At 41.9% G+C, this 19,250-nt stretch overlaps 1 protein-coding gene across 1 annotated transcript in view; it reads right to left on the bottom strand.

Moving 5' to 3' along the window:
* Window positions 1-19,250, bottom strand: part of LAMA4 (laminin subunit alpha 4) — a 105,897-nt gene that overhangs the window by 19,472 nt on the left and 67,175 nt on the right. Inside the window, exons 15-25 of the mRNA XM_033007996.2 lie at window positions 19,076-19,172; window positions 18,181-18,300; window positions 16,965-17,150; window positions 12,022-12,161; window positions 10,622-10,795; window positions 9,483-9,625; window positions 8,948-9,110; window positions 6,684-6,817; window positions 5,369-5,540; window positions 3,406-3,537; window positions 2,168-2,310 (exon numbers count right to left, since the gene is read on the bottom strand). Of these exons, the coding sequence (XP_032863887.2) occupies window positions 2,168-2,310; window positions 3,406-3,537; window positions 5,369-5,540; window positions 6,684-6,817; window positions 8,948-9,110; window positions 9,483-9,625; window positions 10,622-10,795; window positions 12,022-12,161; window positions 16,965-17,150; window positions 18,181-18,300; window positions 19,076-19,172 (1,604 nt within the window). The remainder of the gene's footprint in view (window positions 1-2,167; window positions 2,311-3,405; window positions 3,538-5,368; window positions 5,541-6,683; window positions 6,818-8,947; window positions 9,111-9,482; window positions 9,626-10,621; window positions 10,796-12,021; window positions 12,162-16,964; window positions 17,151-18,180; window positions 18,301-19,075; window positions 19,173-19,250) is intronic.

Raw genomic sequence — 19,250 nt, 5'->3', positions numbered from 1 at the left:
CCATTAACTTAACATTTCCTAGGAGCAACAGGAACTGTAGGAGATAGGCTTTAACCTAAAGAAAGGCTTCTAAGTTTGTTCCTTAGCAGTTCCCAGCGCCCAGTGCTCCTACCTCTCCTTAGCTTTCTGCTTTCTGCACTGCCTGAGGTGGGAGAAACACAGAGCTGTGTTTCCAGGTTCATGTATTCGGGAAAAAAGGCAATTGACAGAGGAAGGAGCTGTTGAAGCGGATGAAAATAGCCTGCTCTGAAAGAATATTAAACTTCCCCTCTAAGACTAGAGTTAGTTTTGCTCCTGCACCCCAATGTCAGTTAAATCTGTCTAGAAAAAGAAGCATAAATGTCAATAGTAGATAGTAGTAATAGTAGAGAGATAGTAGCAGATCACCAGTAGGTGATATAATTCTAATACCAATTTATGCTCCTGATGAAAATGGAATGTCACCACATTTGGACCGTACTTTTTGCTGTCTGCCCTTGTCATGAGAACTAAAGCTGAGCACAATATCAAAGGTGTAGCTCCACTGAAATAATTTCTGTATGCATTTTTCAGTATCATAATTGATGATATTTTTACAATGCCTATGGATTTTTTCCAACCCGACTTGTTTATTGAGATGATATTTTTCCTGCTTTGAAAGCACCTTCCAGGTGTTTTGCAGAATAACCACAATTCACTCAGAAAACTGGAGGCATAATTCATGTGATTCATCTCGTATCCTACACTTGTGAACAAGTCTCATCTGCCATCGAGTTGCTCAATTGCCTGGATTTCTAGGTTCTTCTGGGCTTTTTCAGTGTTCTCTAAGCTTGATTAACCGAAGTAATTTTCACCATCCTTTTGTCCTTTCTTTCTAGATCATGAATATATTTAATACCAGCCCTAAGAGAGGTTGCTTGGGCATGTGCTGTAGACTTTTTATATTGTGAAAATTGAAGAGTTACTACTATGTCCTAATTTCTCTTTCCTAGGTGCTTTCTAATCCACCGCAGTCTTACCCCTCTCCAACCCACTAGTTTTCTTAATGGCCCCTTGTGACAGACCTTTCTAAAGAACTATTTGAAAGGCCAGATAAATTATATACTCTGTTTCTCCCTTGCCCACCATTTTGCTTGCATGTTCAAATATTTACATGGAATTGAAAGGCATTATTTTCCTTTACATGAAATTTCTCCCTATCTTAAAAGCTTAATCCATAAGTATTTTATGTCTCAGACATTATTTATCTATTCTGCAGGCTCTCCTGACAACAAAAGAAGGTTTCAGGAGATTTACCACTAATTCTTAGAAACTGTTGTGCAACTTTTGCTATCTTCATTTGTGTGTTGTTTTTTTTTTTTGTTTTGTTTTGTTTTGTTTTGTTTTTTTTTTTTTTTTTTTGTTTTGTTTTAACATAGAGGGTATTTTAAAGAGAAATGGTATTTCTATTAGCAGTTGTGACACTTGAAACAGCAGCTGGAGCTTTCTGAAAATGCCGTCCTTGCTGTGTGACTCCGGGAATGAATGCTGCCTGTCGGAAGAGCACACCCTTCTTCAAGCAGTCAGTCTGCACTCCCAGAGCCTGACCCTGCTCTGGCGGATTCCCGCTGCAGGAAATGAGAGTTGTGCAGTCTAGTGGGATTAAATTTGGCTTCTGTCAAATGGTACCATGGGAAAATGAGGCTTTTTCTTTTCTTCCCATGCCTACACAGAGCCAGCTGACTTGGGCCTAGAGAGAACCTGAGATGGATCAGAACTGAAGTACACAGTAGGAAAAATATCATCTTTAGATTTGAAAGTGCACTTAGTAGAGGGTGTTGATCCTTCAGCGAGTGTGTTGCTATTTTACAAAGATCGCTTTCTGCAGAGCAAGGAGGAATAACAATTCTGTGTATTCATGTGTTCTTTGAAAATGCCTTTTTGTTTGAAGAAGACAATAGTTTCTGTCACCCTCACTGGAACTAGACCACTTTCAGCAGAATTCACCTGTGTTGGATCAGGCCTAATCTTTGCCCTGATCTTCAGAGCTCTGGGAGGCACTTAGAAGAGTGTCTGAGGGGTTGTTTTACGTAAGGTGTCGAGGCTGGGAAAAATGTGTTATTGTCAGCACTTCAACACAGGTCATACAACATAACTTAAGTGTGGTGACTGCTTGAAGATAATGACTGAATCCTAGCTGCACACCAACCTGGAGTGCAAGATCTCAGCGGGCGCTCCTCCAATGTAGATGTCTGCGAATGGCATTGCTGTTCTTTCGTTGTCCACGCTTTTTATATGTCGCCTGTCTACTACCAAGATCATCTTCTTAGAATTGTGATATATAATGGAAATCTGAAAAGAAAAACATGTGATTAAAAGTGTCCAAAATGCCATCTTCTGTAAGTTATCATAGTGGTTTTGCAAAACTGATTGCATCTTTATATATTTTGTTTTGTTTTGTTTTAAAAGTTCCTCCTGTTTATCAAAAAAAGTTGTTTGTAAATCAGGAGAGGCTGACAACAATTACTAGTAGGGGGCTTATTTTGATGTTGCAATTTCTCTGATGACTGAAAACCCAGCATATTTCACTTATGAATAAATCCACATGAAAGAACCCCGTGTCAAGTTCTACACTGCAGCAAACAGATAAGCTCCATTAACTTCATAGTGCATTCTTGATTTATCCAAGAAGCTAGGGCATACTTCTTAAAAAACTTGTTTCATTTTCAAAGCATAAAAGGCTTAATTGTGCTTTGCTTAAACAGGTTGAACAGAACTGTAGCTGTATTGTGGATCCGGAATCAGACTTTGAATTTACATCAAGTAAATGGCAAGAGGAGCAAACCACTAAGCGTGATTTGCTACTGTCACTGTCACAGTTACACTAGCTTAAAGCAAATTATTTTAAACAAAATACAAGTAGGTATTTTAGATCTGCCAAAGTCCCTAAAATACTATGAATAGCTAAAGGACCGCTGTCAAATTAATTCTCCCTTCAAATGAAATCAGAAGTGCCGTCTTTCTTCGAATGAAACGCCTAACAACTAAGGTGGTCAAATTAACACAATGACATGGGTTTAGTTGAGGAGAGTTGTATATTTGATGGACACGGTTGTCCAGAATATAATTTAATTTTGAATTAATAACACTTTTTCTCCCACACGAACTGTCCTAGCCTTGGCTAGCAATATGCAGAGTCTGCCCCCAGGCACTGATCTGGGAGGAGGCAGGGGGAGACTTCCCTTTCCACCGCTCAGGGGCGGTGGGACTTGCGTGTGCTCTTTCACACGCCAGGCAGACCCACGCTCTGCTCTCCTGCCCTGCTGCTGCCTCACCAGGAGGCCCCTCATTCCTCGGCTCCTCTCACTCGTGTTGGCGCAAATCATTGCTGCTTTGGAGCCGCTGGGATAGTTGGTCAAATGGCTGTGATTGTAACTGCATCTCTACCTCGTGAAATTTGGCGTCATTAATCTGAGCCTTCTTCAAGGAGTCCTCTAGCAGCACAGGGCCAGTGCTGAAGCCAAAGTCGTAGCGAAGGTACAAGAAACCGTTGTGCATCTCTAGACTGAAGAACATACTCTGTACAAAACAAAACAGCAGTCAGAAAAGCACGATGATTGTGACAACAATTTAAGAAAAATAATAATGTTATGAGAGTGTCTGACATTGTGACTGGCATGCTGGGAAAAGGCCTCTTTATTTGCAAAACTGTAGCACGGTTTCTGGATTTTATTTTTTTAAATATATAACATATGTGTATATGTACACATGCACACATAATTGTTCGATAAACAGCACTTATCTGAAGACTTTGTGAACTGTTTCCTGGTAGGAATAGTATTTAGGAATAGCACAGTAATGTCAGTATATTTTACCAGCAAAGTATTTCTAATGCCAACACCTCTATTTATTGTTCACGCAATGTCACATGCCCCAGATGAAAGATGGTAAAAGCAGTGGTGTGCTAGAATGGCCGTAGCTGTATCGGCAGCTTCTGTCGCGATGCCTGTAACAGCTCAGGACTTTTCGCAGTCGTGATCAGCACTGGTGTATTTACTGGTGTATTTACTGAAGGCTGAGCAATAGCTAGCCTGTATTCACTGTGTATTTGGTTTCAGGATTTCCCAACTATTCCTGCTTCATGGTTTGGCTTCTGTTTGGTGGCTGGGTGACCTAAAATTTGTAAACAGGACCTCTACTCTAGAAAATCTTTAGGGAGTGCTTGAAATGAAGATCTATACCATAGAATTCGTCTCGTTCCAAGTCTGAACATAAAGAAGCAGAAGGGAGAGTTTACAGCAACCGTGCATCCGGGTTAATGCTTTTAATGCTAATGTTCATCTTCTCTCCTAGTGTTCATGCTGTTGTTCCCATGCCTAATGGAAACACAGGAACAATAATTCTCAAAAAAACTACTGCAGGCCAAGAATGGCTGTCTTTTACACAAATGAGTCTACCTTCAGAAGTCATTATTAAAGTACCGAAAGCAGGCTTTAATTTAGCACTTTTAAAGGAAACTGCAGCTTGGGTTTGTCTTGAACATCTTAAATTTGAAAATGAACCCGGGATTACATTCAGAATATTTATGTGCTGTCTTTGCAGGACTGAGTAGTGGGCTGGTTTGCACGGTCTTTCTAAAAGTGGCTGTGAGCAGGCAAGGTCCTCCACAGCTAACATCCAACTTGATTGCAGTTTCTACTGCAACACAAAAAGTGCCTACATCTCTGAGAAACCTCTGGGCACTTTTGCTTGGAAGAAAAACGGCTGATATGCAATAGAAGCTGTTAAACTTTTAACAGCAGTTGCTGAGTCCAAAACCTCCTAAGAGGTTAGTGGTGGCACAGAAATTTGTGTGTTGAGTCTACTTTCTTCCAATCCTTATGGCGTCTGCATCACCCTCAGACTTCTGAAAAGCTGGTGCTGCTTGGAGCAAGCCTTTTTATTTGGGCTACTTTCTATTTTCAGTAACTGAAATAACTATTTACCTCTAGTACACCCTGACACACAGTTTTAAAGTGGCAGCTACCACAAAGTGACTGCTTTATGGGTGTTACTTCACAGAAATTTCCTATCGTTTTGGTTGTGCATTCACATGGAAATAAAGGTGTAACTACTCGGCTTAACTGGAGCCTCTCTCGCAGTGTCCTCACAGGGGTGTGACTGCTCTGAAGTCCTGCCTGTCTCTGGAGGAGAGCAGAGTACAACCCAGGGCACTGGCTTCCCGGGGCCTTTGCAAAGCGTGTTCCAGTTCTCTCCTAATGTCTGTGGGCACCAGATGAATGCAAAGTATCTCCCCTTTCCAGAAGCTAAACGTGAGGACATAAGCATTTTGGATTTTCCATGATATTGTAGGTACCGGGGAACTTGTGGTGCTCATGGATGAAGGGTACCGGCAGGTTTTGATACTCACCCCATTAATCATCAGCAGGATCAATCCGTTGTCTGTAGGTGTTCGAACTTCTATGTCAAACCGAGTCACCTGGCTGAATCTTCCCCTTCTCTCAATGTTTCTTGCCAAGGCATAGCCAGAGCCATCAAAGAAATAGCTCACCGCCCGGCTCTGAGTGAAAGCCAACTTATTTCTATGAAAAAAACAAGCAGGGAAGCAATTTTTGGCATTTCGCCATTTTACTGGGGGAAATTGAAAGGCCTCTGCCATTAAAATACTTTATTGAAATAATTGTTCTGAACTACCACTTCTTCCTGGCAGCAGTGAGACTTACGGCTTTTTCTTTCAAATTTTTTTTCTGGGGATTTTTTTCTGAAAAATAATGTGTAGCTTTGAAGGTGTATCGAACTCCTCTTACATCATGCTTTTATCCTGTGTCACACGCAGAGGGCAGGAAAACGCTTTGCTCATCCCTGTGAAGTGGCAGGCCCACAACACCGCCTCGTTCTAAGGATACACATACATTTCTGTTAAGGACCCGCCTGGTTCGCGCAGGAACCCGTGTGAATTCTCCGAGGCCTTTAGCCGAGCGTGGGCTGTGCCGGGGAGCCCAGCGTTGGCCCATGCACTGCCCTGGCTGTGGGGATGGTGTGAGCAGCAATCCTTCCTCTGTCCCAACACCCTCCTACTTTTCCTCCCGGTGAGAGCCGCGGGTTTCTCTCCTGCCCTCCGTGCAGCGAGGCTCTACGGGCGCTGCCTGCTGTAGGAGCCAAATGCCTGCCGGTAGTTGTGCTAAGTGAACCCCGTGGTTGACGTTTACTTCTACTCCAGGGGCTGCGTTTCCCGGTCTGTGAATGGTCTACCTGAGGAACTTCTGTTGCGGGTTTAAGAGCGGGCGGCAGAAAGATGAATTCCGCACCGGCGTTGTTAGCGGGGGGTGGGACTGCGCTTCGGTTTGCCGGGCCCGCAGCGGCGGAACCGGAGGCAGGAGCAGTCCTGTCCTGGGCAAGCAGCGGGGCTGAGGAGGGAGCCTGGACCGTGCCCCAGCAGTTTGCCTTTGGAAAGCATGAGGAAGGTGCCGAGAGAGTTAATGGGGACGGCAGCGACCCATAGGGCACCTCAAGTTGGGAGCGACCCATAAGGACCATCGAGCCCAGCTCCCGTGTGTATGTAAGCTCAACTTGTTGGAGTTAAACTAGGAGTTAAAAGCGGCCGAGTTCCTTCTGGACAACTCGGCATCGCCTTCACCTTCGTAAATCTAAACCGGGAATGAGCCACCAGGTCCGGCACTTGCACCAAACCAGGGCGGCAGAGTGCCGGGCGGACTGTCCCCTACCTGGCACAAGGTGGCAATGTGGTGGTGTCGATGTTATAGACCTGCTTGAAGTTGTACAGGCTGATCACAACATCGTTCAGGGTGGCCAGTTCCAGGCAGCCGACGAAGCCAGGTAGGTTTAAGCTGGGAGGGAGCTGTGCAGGGGACAAGGAAAAGTAAAAGGAGAAAGGTCACACCCTTTCTTCGGGTACCGCGAAAGCATTTGTGCCTGAGGTCAGATTTGTCTCTGTGCTCTTCATATTTTGAAACAAATGGGATGATGCTACCTTGGAACAGTCTTTGCAGTCCTTATCGTGATGTGGCCATTGTGCTGTGAATTAAAATGGAGCACATAAATGATGTAAAAAAATAAATATTGTTCTCGCAGTGAGAACAATAGACCAGGGAAGGCAACTGCAAGCAAAAACTTCTTTTGTAGTTTTGAAGGGACTTCACTTGGAAAAGGGGAAAAGGGTTAAGATTTGACTAATCACAGATCTCACTCGGTGTATTTGAATCTCTCAGTAGTTATTTCATATCTAATGTATAGACAGCCTTCACTGCCAGAAAAATAACTCCATTCTGCGATGAAAGAGAGAGAAATGAGAGAGATTTTTAAACCCAGGGGACATGGATTCAAAATCTCTATCAGTCGCTAATCTTCGCTAGGTATTATTTTGAACAGTTAGGAGGATATAGAAACTCCTTCTTTTAACAGAGGTCACTACAAATGGAATTTAAATAGCCACATTGGTGAGGGGAGAAGTACAAAAGAATAAAGCTGAGAGATCTTGTGAATCATTCTTTTAATATTAAAATACTCTGCCCTGTGGAACAGGTGTGATATTATTAACACCTCTTGTACTTCAGACTCTGATCACTGCCAGCAACTTTCCTTTGGCTTCTCATTATTTCCATTTTGCTTATGATATAATAATGGTAATATAGCAATGCAGAATATGTGTAGCCGTAAGAGAAAATGAGATTCTTATCTGCAGCACACATACATTTGATAAATGACTGTGTTTCTTTTTTTTCCTTTGTTTCTTCTACTATTCTGTTAAATTACAGTAAGTATGAGACTTCTAATGGTTAAGTGGTACATTTCATATTTACAAAGTGTGTAACAGGGAAGAAAAGACAAAAGCTTTTAGCACATAAAACTGGATGTTAATAAATGAAAATGCGAAATGTCCATTCCTAAGGGAGAAGAGACCCATATGCTTATCAAATAATTCCATGAATTCTTTTCTCCCTATTCCCCTTCCCATTTGTTTCTGCTTTTCCCTTTTTCTTTTCCTCTGCCTTGCTCTGGAACAGACCTGGAGGGTTCATTTGCTGGATTACTTTGTGTTTGTGTGTGTGTGTGTGTGTCTGTGCAACTGTTATTCAGTCCTCAGTCCCATTTCCAGGCAATTTGTACCCAGGGCTCAGTAATCTAAAAATCAAACCACGGCATATATCTGGTAGTCACCGCAATGCAAAAGCTCAGGAATATGTAAGTGTATTTTGTTTTTATATTGTTAGGAGGGCTGCTTGTGGAACAGCAGTTGGATGTTTTTAGCACCTATTACATTTAGTTTAAAGAATTTCGCATTCTTTAAAGTCCTTCTAAGTGTGTTTTCATTCACCCGTGCAATTTTGATAGCCAAGATCATTCATAACAATTTCTAAATCCGAAAGGAGGGCCTGGTATGTTCACAGAAGCAAGTGAGGTGCTAATTCATGAGTACTAGGAACTAGACCGAAGCAACTGTCTCGCACAGGTCTTCAGATACGTTTTGCACGGGCAACTTTTCATGCTGTTGTAAGGCTGGATTTAAAACAATGCTAATTTAAATTTAAACAAATCACTATATTGCTAGTGTCCCACACTGTCCTAATATTAGCAATACATTTATTTTTTTGTGACAGCTGTAAAAGAAAAACTGTAAGCAGCAAGAATGCGTCAGCATGGAAGAAAACCTGGTAGCCTACAAACTTTGTTAAACTGGGCTAATAGGCTTTAATTTATGCATACTACTTAACAGCCAGCAAGCTTTTTTCTTCCTACTACATTTCAGAAAACCTGAATGACGGGTAACAGGAATCTGATCATCTTACTGTATGGCATGATATGCTCAAGGAAACAGTAGTTTTCCCCATGGCTAGAAGGTGGAGTCCCAAGATGATAAATGACTAAATAAGGACATTTCATTTATTAACCATTTCTATGTTTAAAGGGAAGCCCAGCAAGATAAGTTTGCGTTATTTCATTTTGAACATAGAGTATTTATCCGACAAACCTTGAAGTCTGGAGGCACTCCGCCGACATAGAAAACAGCATTTTCAGGTTCCAAATTCAGGAGAGAGCCAGGGCCAAGAACCTCTCCCCTTTTGATGAATTTTTCTTCAGCTGTGCTGCTAAGACTGGGCACGGTTAAAAACATTTTGCCATGTCTTCCAATCCTGTAGAAGGGAATTGTAATAATAGTGAGCTCTGTGTTGTCTAGACTTAAAAAAGGACAAACAAGCCTCCAACTCCAGAAAGGGTTTTTATTTCCTCACTAGAAGACTGGTACTCTGGGGGGAAAAGAATGAGAGAAACTACAGACACTTTCTCTTCCCCCCTGTGGCCCCTTGGTTCCTGGCTCTCTAAAAGCAAAGAGAATTTCCATTTATTTCATCAGGAGTAGATCCAGGCTCATGAAGACTCCTGATGAGCTGTTCTAACCCAGCCTTTTCAGTTGGTTTTTGGTTCTTGTTGTTTTGTTTCTTTTTTTTTTTTTTTTTTCTAATATTAACTGTTTGATTTTGGGGAAATGCACATTATCACTTTACCTCTCAATTTTGATGATGCTGAAGTAAGAAGGCCAGGTGCTGACTGGCTTGGCATCCAGAGGTATCTCCACGTCTTGGTCCCCCAGATTATAAATGTACACAAGATTGTCATTTTTAATTGCAAGACCAATGTAATTTTTTGCCTAAAACACCAATGGAGAAGGGTGTCAGAGGTAAAACATTGAAAGAGATTTAATGAAGAACATTAGTGAAGGGTAGGCTTTGATAGACTAAATAGTACCTTTAAATATGATTAATAAACAAAAGCTTCGTTCTCAGATTGCTTTCTTTCACCAGATAAAACTGTACAGAAAAAGTCTCTTACGGATGCAACATCATGAGATGTCTTCTGAGCAGGAAGCGGTCACGTTCAAAGGGAAGCTGTTCCTCAGTATTTAGTGTGCAGTGTCGTGTGCGGGAAATAGGAAGAAACATTTGCCCAAAGCCTAGGTATTATGCCGCAATTAAATCGTCTGCCAAGAGGGGTTTCACTTGATTTATATTCAGTAGACATTCTTTTTAGAGAAAAGCCTGCCTCTTGAACTCTTCCCAAGTAACAGCTTGCCAGGATTATACCTGGCTTCTGAGGTGTGATTGCTTTCTCTTTTAGGAACCACAATTTAAAGAACAATTATTTCACAGCACTTGCATGTGGTGAGAGTATATGCCCTTTCTAGGTGTTTCGGAGTAGCGACGTACAGAGGGTACAGCAGCAGCAGAAGCCACGGGCAGAGGAACCCGCTCATCTAGCGGGCCTGCCACCTCAGAGGTTGGGAGATGACACTGTCAGCAGCATCCACCTGATTAAAACGGGACCCAGAGGAGTCGGGCGGGTGACGTGTTGACCGCTCCCGAGGACCCCCGCACCAGCAGCCGGAGTCCCCTCCTAGGGAGAACCCTTCATCGTTTGGCCTGAGAAGCTTCAGCACGGGGGTCTCGGGAACCCTTGCTCTTTGCTGGTCCCAAAGTCAGTGTCAGTCACAGAGTAGACACGTCTTATTTTGAAACATGGAGAAGCAGTGAGGGATAAAACCAAGGGCAAATAAACTTCAAACCTATTTCAATTTTCTTTTTATGTAAATTGTATTCATATATATATATATATATATATATATAAATCAACTGGCTTATTCTCTTACGTTTTTGTTTCCGAGGTACAAAATGAATCTGTCCGGAGATGCTTCCAGTTGTGGGTTGTCTTTCTGAAACTTTATGTACAAGCTCATGGAAGTGAAGGATTTCAGTTCCTCCACGTTGATCTTTGGATTGACTTCAACAGCTGATTGACCTCCAAACATCATAGAAACTTGGACCTGCAGTTGTAAGTGTGCCAAGTGAGACACATGATTGCTGCCTGGGGATATTACTTAAGGTAAATGTGCAAGAATACCTAGCCAGCAGCCTTTCTTACTGCAAGAGTGGAATTGCACCTCTATATGGGCCATGCAAAATTGTATGTTTATAACAATCACTTCTGGAAGATACTGTAGAGAAGATGAAGGTAGTTAATTTTAAAATTAATTAAAGCTCCTAATTAACTGTGTTTAAGCATATTCATAAATTAATTTAAATTTCAGTAGGACAGAGGTGTGTGCTTAGTTGAATCAGGGCTACATCGTTTTGTACGGCACATAATGAAATTCTCCCATAGCTATAAAACTTCAACCCATAATTTATTTCTTTGCTTCGGGAGTGGTATGACCAATTTTCTGTTCACAAGTAATCCTATTATATTACTGAAGTTACAGTGATATATATGAGATGCTAATAAGATTTTAGAACATGTTCATTTTAATTCAAAATGCCTTCAACATAACTGAAATAACATTTTCAAATTTAAGCACAATATGCCTGAATGACAAAATGCATTTAAAGAACAGTCAAGCACTGTGCACACGCTAACTGATTTTTCCTTCTCTTCTGTGAAGTAATGTATGTGGACAGTGTATTTCAGCATTGCGAACCTACAATAACGCACTGAATTTTTGATTTCTCGGAATGAATTCAAATATACTGCTTTAATTTTTTACCTCAGTGTTCTTGTTACAGAGAAATCTCTCATAATTTATGTATGATAATTAAAGTGTTTTTCTCTATTAAAGATGTGTGAGCCAAAGATTCCCTTACCCTGCAGAAAATGAATTAAAAAGGAAAAAAAGAAATACTGGCATCTCAGAAAAGTTGGCGTTAAATTGCTGTAATTACTACCGCTAGTAACTAATGGTGCCAGCTGAGCAATGACCTGTTAGTTTTAGCTTTAAATAGTTTTGTTACTGTGGCCATTTTAACACTCTGCCAGTTACTTAAAGTTGCTGCTGCAGTAGCAGTAGTCCACCATGAACGCCGTGGTACTGTTAATTGCTTGCAAATAGCAACTGTAAAGATTTTAATGGCTTCCACTATACTTTGTGTATCCAGTTGTTGGGAGGTGATAATGTCAAGGTTTGGGCTTCTAAGGTAGCCCAAGAAAATGGGGCTCCTAGTACGACGCGTTTGATTATTATCACTACTAACCAGCGGTCCCATCCAAAAGTTTTACCTTGCTTGCTACACTCCTGGTTTGAGCAATTAACTCTCTGATCCGCTGAATGCTGGAAGAAATATTGTTTGCTGGTGCCTTCTGTTCTACTCTGCGCAGTTTGTCCAGGAGTTGAGGGAAGACTTCTGTGAGCTTCTTCACTGCAGTTAGAAAAGAAGTGATAGCTTGTTTTTTTTTTTTTTTTTTTTTTTTTTTTTTTTCCCCCCTCTTTGTAACACTGGTTTTGCACCATTCCTCCTTACCCTCTTAGCTTAACTCACCTCCCTCCTCCTGCTTTAAGAACAAGTCCTTACTGTGGTGAGTGAGAGGCAGTGATTTCTGAAAGGGTAGTGTTTTATCAGAATCTAACATTGCAAGAGTTTTTGGAAAGAAGTTTGCACGAAGGAGGTTACTTTTTCATGGGACTCCCAAGTGCTACCTTGCTGTTGTACCGCTCTAATACTTTCTTCAGGGAGGTTTGCAAATGTTAATAATTTTAACCTTTTCGTCTTCCTTCAAGGCAAATAAACGTTAAGCCGAATTTTACAGATGTGACAACTGGAGCAGAAGGGTGATTTGTTGAGCACCTCACCGGCTGTCCGCGGCTGACCTGGGAACTGCATCCGGGAGCTATGGCTCACCAGCTCTTCGCGTTCATTTTAGAGGAGATGATTAGGTTGTTTTCCTCAGCTCTCCTCTGCGGATCTCCCCCAAGGTTATCACCCAGACGGCAGCAGCGGCTGCACAGGGCCTGTGCTGTACGAGGGCAGAAAGCTGTAGCTGAGGATACGTGTGCCCCTGATCTGTGCTTACGCCTTGCCCCAGCCCTTGCGAGTCGTAACCTCTTCAGCTTCCCTGCCTCTACCTGCTAGCAGCCACGAATCAGAGTCCTGGACCTTCAGTCTTTCACTGATGTGCCTTCTGGTACGTGCGCAAGTAGGATAATTATCAAAGGGAAATGCAGGCGCTTTGTTGTGTTCAATGGGAGGGAAGTCCTTTCCCAGAAAGATAAGCAGGCAGAAAAATTACTGAGAAAGAAAAAGAACAACCCCTAATTATAATGCCATTTCAGCACATCAGATTCCAATGACATGCTGCCCTTTGAAGGATATTTACACATCACATCATTTTTCATCTTTAATTAGACGTAGGTACAACAAACTGAGTGCAGTGAAATGTGATTTTAGCCACAAGCTACCTGCATATGAGAAAGATCCAGTGTTAAATGTTAAGACCACCTTTGTAGGGTTTGCAGTTTTATTTTAGGGGTTGTCAACTTGTGTACGCCTGCGCTTGTGTCCTTCCCCTCGTATTTTTACTCCTGCCTGAGAAGACAGCAGAGGGGTAGAGGAGCTAATCCTCAGATGTACGGGGACTGTAGAAGGGAAAGAAGGAAGAGGAGCCCCCAGTCACTTTCTGTGCTTCCAGTTCTGTGTTGACTAAAGTCTGCAGCAGCTCTCGGCCTCGTTCAGAGTAACCTCATAATAGAGGACGATCCCATGGAGTCCTACAGGTCCTGCTTCTCTCTGGATGGAGTGAAATGCTGCATTTGCCACAGTCCTGCCCTCTCTCTGCTTGGCTCTTTTCGCCTGTGTTTTACTTGCCAAGTCCGGCGTAGGAGTGGGCCATCGGAGCTTCTGACTGTCCAGTTATTCCCATTAACTTCTGAAAGACCCTGTGTGCTGGGTGTCAGTAATCAGACATTCCATATAAAGCTTACTGTACATTAAAACGCTATTATTTTAGCAAATCCTCAAAGAACTACAATGAATTTTGGGTAGCATATTAATTCCAGAATACATTAAAATTTCTACTTGAAAAAAACCCCTAGTATAATAATCGATTTACAGAAAGTTTTCTCTGCTTTTTGAAATTAATATTCCATTGCATTGTAAAAAAGCTCACATTATTCTTAAAGTTAAAAAAAAAAAAAATAGCTAGCTCAGAAGTGATTTAGCAAATTTCAACCGTTTTTTTTTTTTTCAAATAATCAGCAACTGAATTGGAATTGTGTCTGATCTGATAGCTTGAAAAACTGGCTTTTCATCTGTTTGAAATTTGAGGTATTAAATTTGAAACATGACTGTAACATGAAAATACAAAACTAACATATATTAGTACTAGTACTATTACGAAATTTCACCATAAATCTCTTGTCCTTTATAATGGCATTCTTCAACACAGAAGAATATTGATTTTTTATTTTAGTCTTTGGGATGAAGTTAAGAGTGAAGAAGGAAAACTAATCTTACCCAATGATAAAATGCAAAAAAGAATACAAGGGAAGCTGGCAGGGAGGACATACCTTAACTATAACCTTCTGGACACTTTCCCTTTTCACGTTTTCCCTCCCAAACTGTCCTTCATCCTCCCTGCTGAGGTTCCCTGCACAGTGTCGACACAGGGAGTCCTCCCGGACAAACTGCACAGCCGAGACCTGCTCTCACCCTTCCAACAACCAAGTGCAAGGTTTGTTCAGGGGAGATACAGACGCGCCGTCTCAGAGGCGTCCGCTGCCGTGGCAGCGGTGCTGGCGGGGTGATCAGGGGTTTCGGTGTTTCAGACACCTCTCTGAACCTTGCCTGTGACTTTCTTTTGGGCTCTGATGGACACTCCTCCTGCCACATCAACCTCTCCTGCCAACCTACACGGCTGATCTGAGGACGCTCCACCCTGCCCTGGCATTTCTACATCCGTCTTCCCAGGCTGTGACTCACAGTCACCCCTGACGGGAGCACAACCCATGCTAGCCTCTCGTAGCACCGATCCGTCTGATTTCCACCTGATCTTTCTGGCAAAAAAATCACCGTGACTCAAAACAAAAAAAAAAAAAAAAAATGCCTTCAGACCAAAAACGCCATGGAAAAGCTGCCTCCCCAAAGGTGGTAGGGCACACGTTGCTGTAGTTTGCATGTTAGCATCTCTCAGACAGGTCGTCGGTGGTCAGCAGGCACTCCAGGCACTCTGGTATGATCACAGTACTTACAGGGTGCCTCCCTGTGTGCAAACCCACGATCACGGAGAAAGTTTTGCCAGGCATATCACATAGAAGCTGAGCTGTTCTTTGCAGCTTGGGGCGCATGTGCCGTACGTGCCTTTTGGGGAACATAACCAGCCAGGAGAGTTGGGCCATCTTAGGTCTATCCACTCTTGCGGAGCCTCTCAAATGATACTGGAGATATTTCTTCCAGTATAACAGCTAGTATGAGCAGATTTTTTGAATCCTGAAAGCCTGCTGACATTCTGAGCATGAAGAGCCAAATGTAGTTTATGTTGCTGCTCTATCTCCTAAGCTGGCACTGGTAAATGTTAAATGTAAATCAAGTATAAAGGTGAATAAAAACAAAAACCTTCGTGTGTAATCTATAGCAGATTGTTTCTCTTAGATGTTTTTCCTCATACCATTCTCTTCCTGGATGCCAATCATATCCCCATTTACATTATCTTAAGTGGGATTTGGAGCCCATAGCCCACAGCCTAAACTGTGCTCTGTGCTGATCAAAAATATTTCACATCAGTGCAGTACAACTACTGTTATATTAACTCCACCCTTGCGGAGTTCTGTGCAGTGACTAGGGGTGAACTTGCCCATTCACGGAGGGAGGGGCTCCCTGTTACCTTTGGATGAAAGGCGCCGAGAGCTGTGAGTTGCCTCCAGTTCTGGAGCCAGAAGTTGGGATGCTGAATAGTACTGAACCTCCTCTTGTGGAGGGAACCACTTTTATACCGGTTCTTGGGAGCACTCACTTAACCAAAAATCTTAGTGTGAGGGTCTTACCCATTACTGAATTCCAGAAATAACATGACCCTTGGGCGTCTCTGGACAAGAGTGTGTCTCTGGGGCACTAGGAGCAATGCTGGGTTTGGTACTCACAACACCATTTGCAGTAGAATGACACTCGAGCTGCAGAGCTCCTGACAGAAGAAGAAGAAGGGATGTGGGGCAGTAGATCTGAGATTCAGACTTTCTGAAGGTAGACTCGGTGGAGCTATGGACCTTCTCTGAGGCGCTTTCAGGAGGAAAGGCATCACTGGACAGTGCTGCAGGTGATGGTACGTGCCATCAAACATTCAGGAAATTTCTCGTTCTGGATTTCCAGCTTCCGTAGCCATGAATAACTTGGGATTGGTGAACCTCTTGAGCAGAGCCAGGAATACATCAAGCAATAAATAGCGGTGCTTGTCAGCAAGTTTTTATTCTGATAATTTTAAATTCTAGGTTGATTCTTTTCTTTCCTAGTTGTTCTTTTCCTTCTTTCACCAGTCACTTCATTTCAGCTTCACTCTCCCTGCTTCTTTTTCCACTCTTTCCTATCATCTTCATCTCAGTTTCGTAGCCTGCCTCAGTTTTTCTTTTGTCTTTTTATTTACATCAAATTTTTTCAAGACAAATCTTCCAAATTTTACTCTATTCTTTCTCCTCCTTTCTGATAATAGAAGTGGAATTAATGTAATATTTACAAGCTTTTTCAGCAATCACCCTTCTTAAATATTATATTTCCTCTCTAATCCTCTTTGCCCTCTTTGTTTAGACTACAAGCTCATCAAGTCAGGGATCACTTCTCCATGTTTGTACTACTGAGGACAGAAGGGCCCTGTTTTCAAATGCCTCCTGATGTTAAAAGAAATAAGTAAACCTCCAATCTTAATAGCAAGAAATATTTAAACAAGCGGTCTACCATTCAGTGTGACCTTGGTGCCCTGATCAAAATGACTTAGAGGCCAATAAGACTTCAGCCCTTAAGTGTTCAAGTCATTCTTTGGAACTGCCCAAATAGCCCAAACTTTTAGAGGATAGTCAAGTCTCTAGACAACTGCCAATATTTTAAATGGTTTTCATGGAAGTTAGCTGCTCGAAGGTCATGTGCAATGAATAGGCAACGTAAACAATTTATACAACATGATGCTGCAATGCGTCTCTGACCTTTTAATGCTAAGGAATGGCAAGATTCCGGTCGCCATACCTGCATCCCCAGCTGAATGCACAGCACTGTCATACGCCGCTGAATTGTGCTGGAAGTCTTGCAAGTTTTGAGACCACAACCTCACATTCTCATCCATGGGGGTCGTAGCCTGAGTTACCGTCATGGTAGCACTTACAGCCTCTTCAGTCTTCAGTTTAGCTTGCTCCAAACGCTCTCTGGCCTCCACTACAAAATAAACAGGGGATGAGAGGAAATTAACTCTTTCAAAGATTCAAGCGAGCTATAGTCAGTTCTTAGAAAGTGGTGAGGCTACGGGGATCTTACCTTCTGTAGAATGGGCACCCAACCTTGCTTGGTTGGTTTTCTCTTTATTTCCACAGGGAATACTCAAAACTTCCTGTGGCTGGTCTACAGTTATATTAATTCTTAAAATGTAACAAATTTCATTTCCATTCTAGATTGTTAGAAATTTCCAGTGTCCTTGGATTTTGATGGATATTGTATAGCCAAGGAAGTTGGAACAGGAATGAAAAAATACATTGTTTTTCATCGAGTTTTTAAAAGAAAATGCATCTGTTTGTTGAATATTTTTCATGAAAGTTATTTTTGAAGGAGAGAAACCCAAGACACTGAAGTCATTTTCTTTTTTCATACCTGTCATTTTGGGGGTTTTATTTTTTTGGAGTTACCAACTACTGTATTTGTGAAACCTGTAGTATTTTGCATATGATAATGTCATGGCAGTAAAACCCAGCCATTGCTAGTTGGAGTTCAGGAAGAAGTCTTGAACATGTCAAATTTGAAAGCCTTCAGATACACTTGCTGAATGCTCTGTGATGTCTCTTTTCTGAAAAACTAAGGTGAGGTTTTGTCAACGAAGACTGCTAGTAATTACCTGCCAAATACTCTACTTGCCAGGTGTGATGCATATGTGAATTAGATTTTGACTATCAGTACAATAAATCCACAGACTTGTAGATTCTCCAAGCCCCCGAAGGATCAAGAGTGACATGGGAAAAGTCGATTGTAATAAGGAGGATCAAGAAAAATGTCAATAATTCCAGGTGGCAAAACATAATTTCATTATGAATGTGTTAAAGGTGGATGTTTGCTATCTAGGTCTTGTAGTTTCAGTCAAGTTCCTTTAGGCTTCCCTGGAACTGAAACCTTACCAACTTCGTAGGCCATGTGCAAAGATAAAATACGCTCTTAAATGTATGAAGATAAAACATCATAAAGATGAAGTTCCACTTACAGCCTGGCTCTGCTGATTGCATTTTTGTGATGGCTCTCATCAGCTGGCTGTGCAGGGCATTCCTTCTAGCAAGAGTACCATTAGCACGCTGGCTAGTGTCTGCAAGGGTTAAAGCATTACCTGTAGGGAGAAAATAGGAGGTATAGCTGAGTGGCATCAAAGTGGCATTAAACCCCATAAATTTTATCCTTCGTCTGTATGTTATTAATACACTGTGGGCAATATACCGTGGCCTCTTTTGGTACAGGGCGTGCTAGCACTCTTGATTTCACGCAATCTAAAGGAAAAAGCAACCTTGCAGCTCCCAGCCATTGTTTGCTCGCCACAAGGTGTGTTGCAAAAATCTGGAGACCTGCATCCCAGTCAGTACTAGCTCTCTTTGCTTTACCAGAACTGCTGAGAATAGCCGCAACAAGTATATGGGAAAAGTTATAAAGAACTCAAAAGGTCCTGAAAAATTGGAGAGGTAGTTTCTGTAATTCTGGAGTTTTCTTTCACTTTTCAGTGAAAAAAGGCCAAAAGTCTTTAACAGTTATTATTATCCTTCACTGGTGAAATCCAGCTTTCCGAGTACGTGAACTGTTGTGAATTGATTTCAGCTGAACTACTCGATTGAGTATATTTACCTGTGAACAACTGTTAGCAGGATCACATATTTAAACAGTGGTTGCATCTGAAACGGTTCTTTTGTGAATGAAATAAACTTCTGGCATCTGGCAGGATGATAATACATGAACTACTCAAACTGTGCCTGCGGCTGTTTCAAGTGTGGTAGCTTCAATCAATACGCTGTTCTGTTACAGCAGTAGTTCTGCCTCAGTGACGTGCTTTTGAAATTTATTTTAACGTGCATGCTTATAAACTGACTAGGAAAATAGAAAGGATGTATATTTACTGTCATCAGCTGCCCGCTGTAGCTCCATGGCTCGGTTGAGAAGTTCTTCACTTTTACTTTTATGGTAAATGATCTGAGTATCAATTCCAACTGCAGCCTACAAGTATGTTCCAAAAAAGAAAGTCAGAGTAATACTTAACAAAAGTTCCTCTTTATTGTGTTTCATTATGGACAG

The sequence above is a fragment of the Tyto alba genome, unplaced genomic scaffold, assembly GCF_018691265.1.
Source record: "Tyto alba isolate M040663 unplaced genomic scaffold, T.alba_DEE_v4.0 Super-Scaffold_22, whole genome shotgun sequence".
NCBI lineage: Eukaryota > Metazoa > Chordata > Aves > Strigiformes > Tytonidae > Tyto > Tyto alba.
This window is presented reverse-complemented; position numbering and strand designations above follow the sequence as displayed.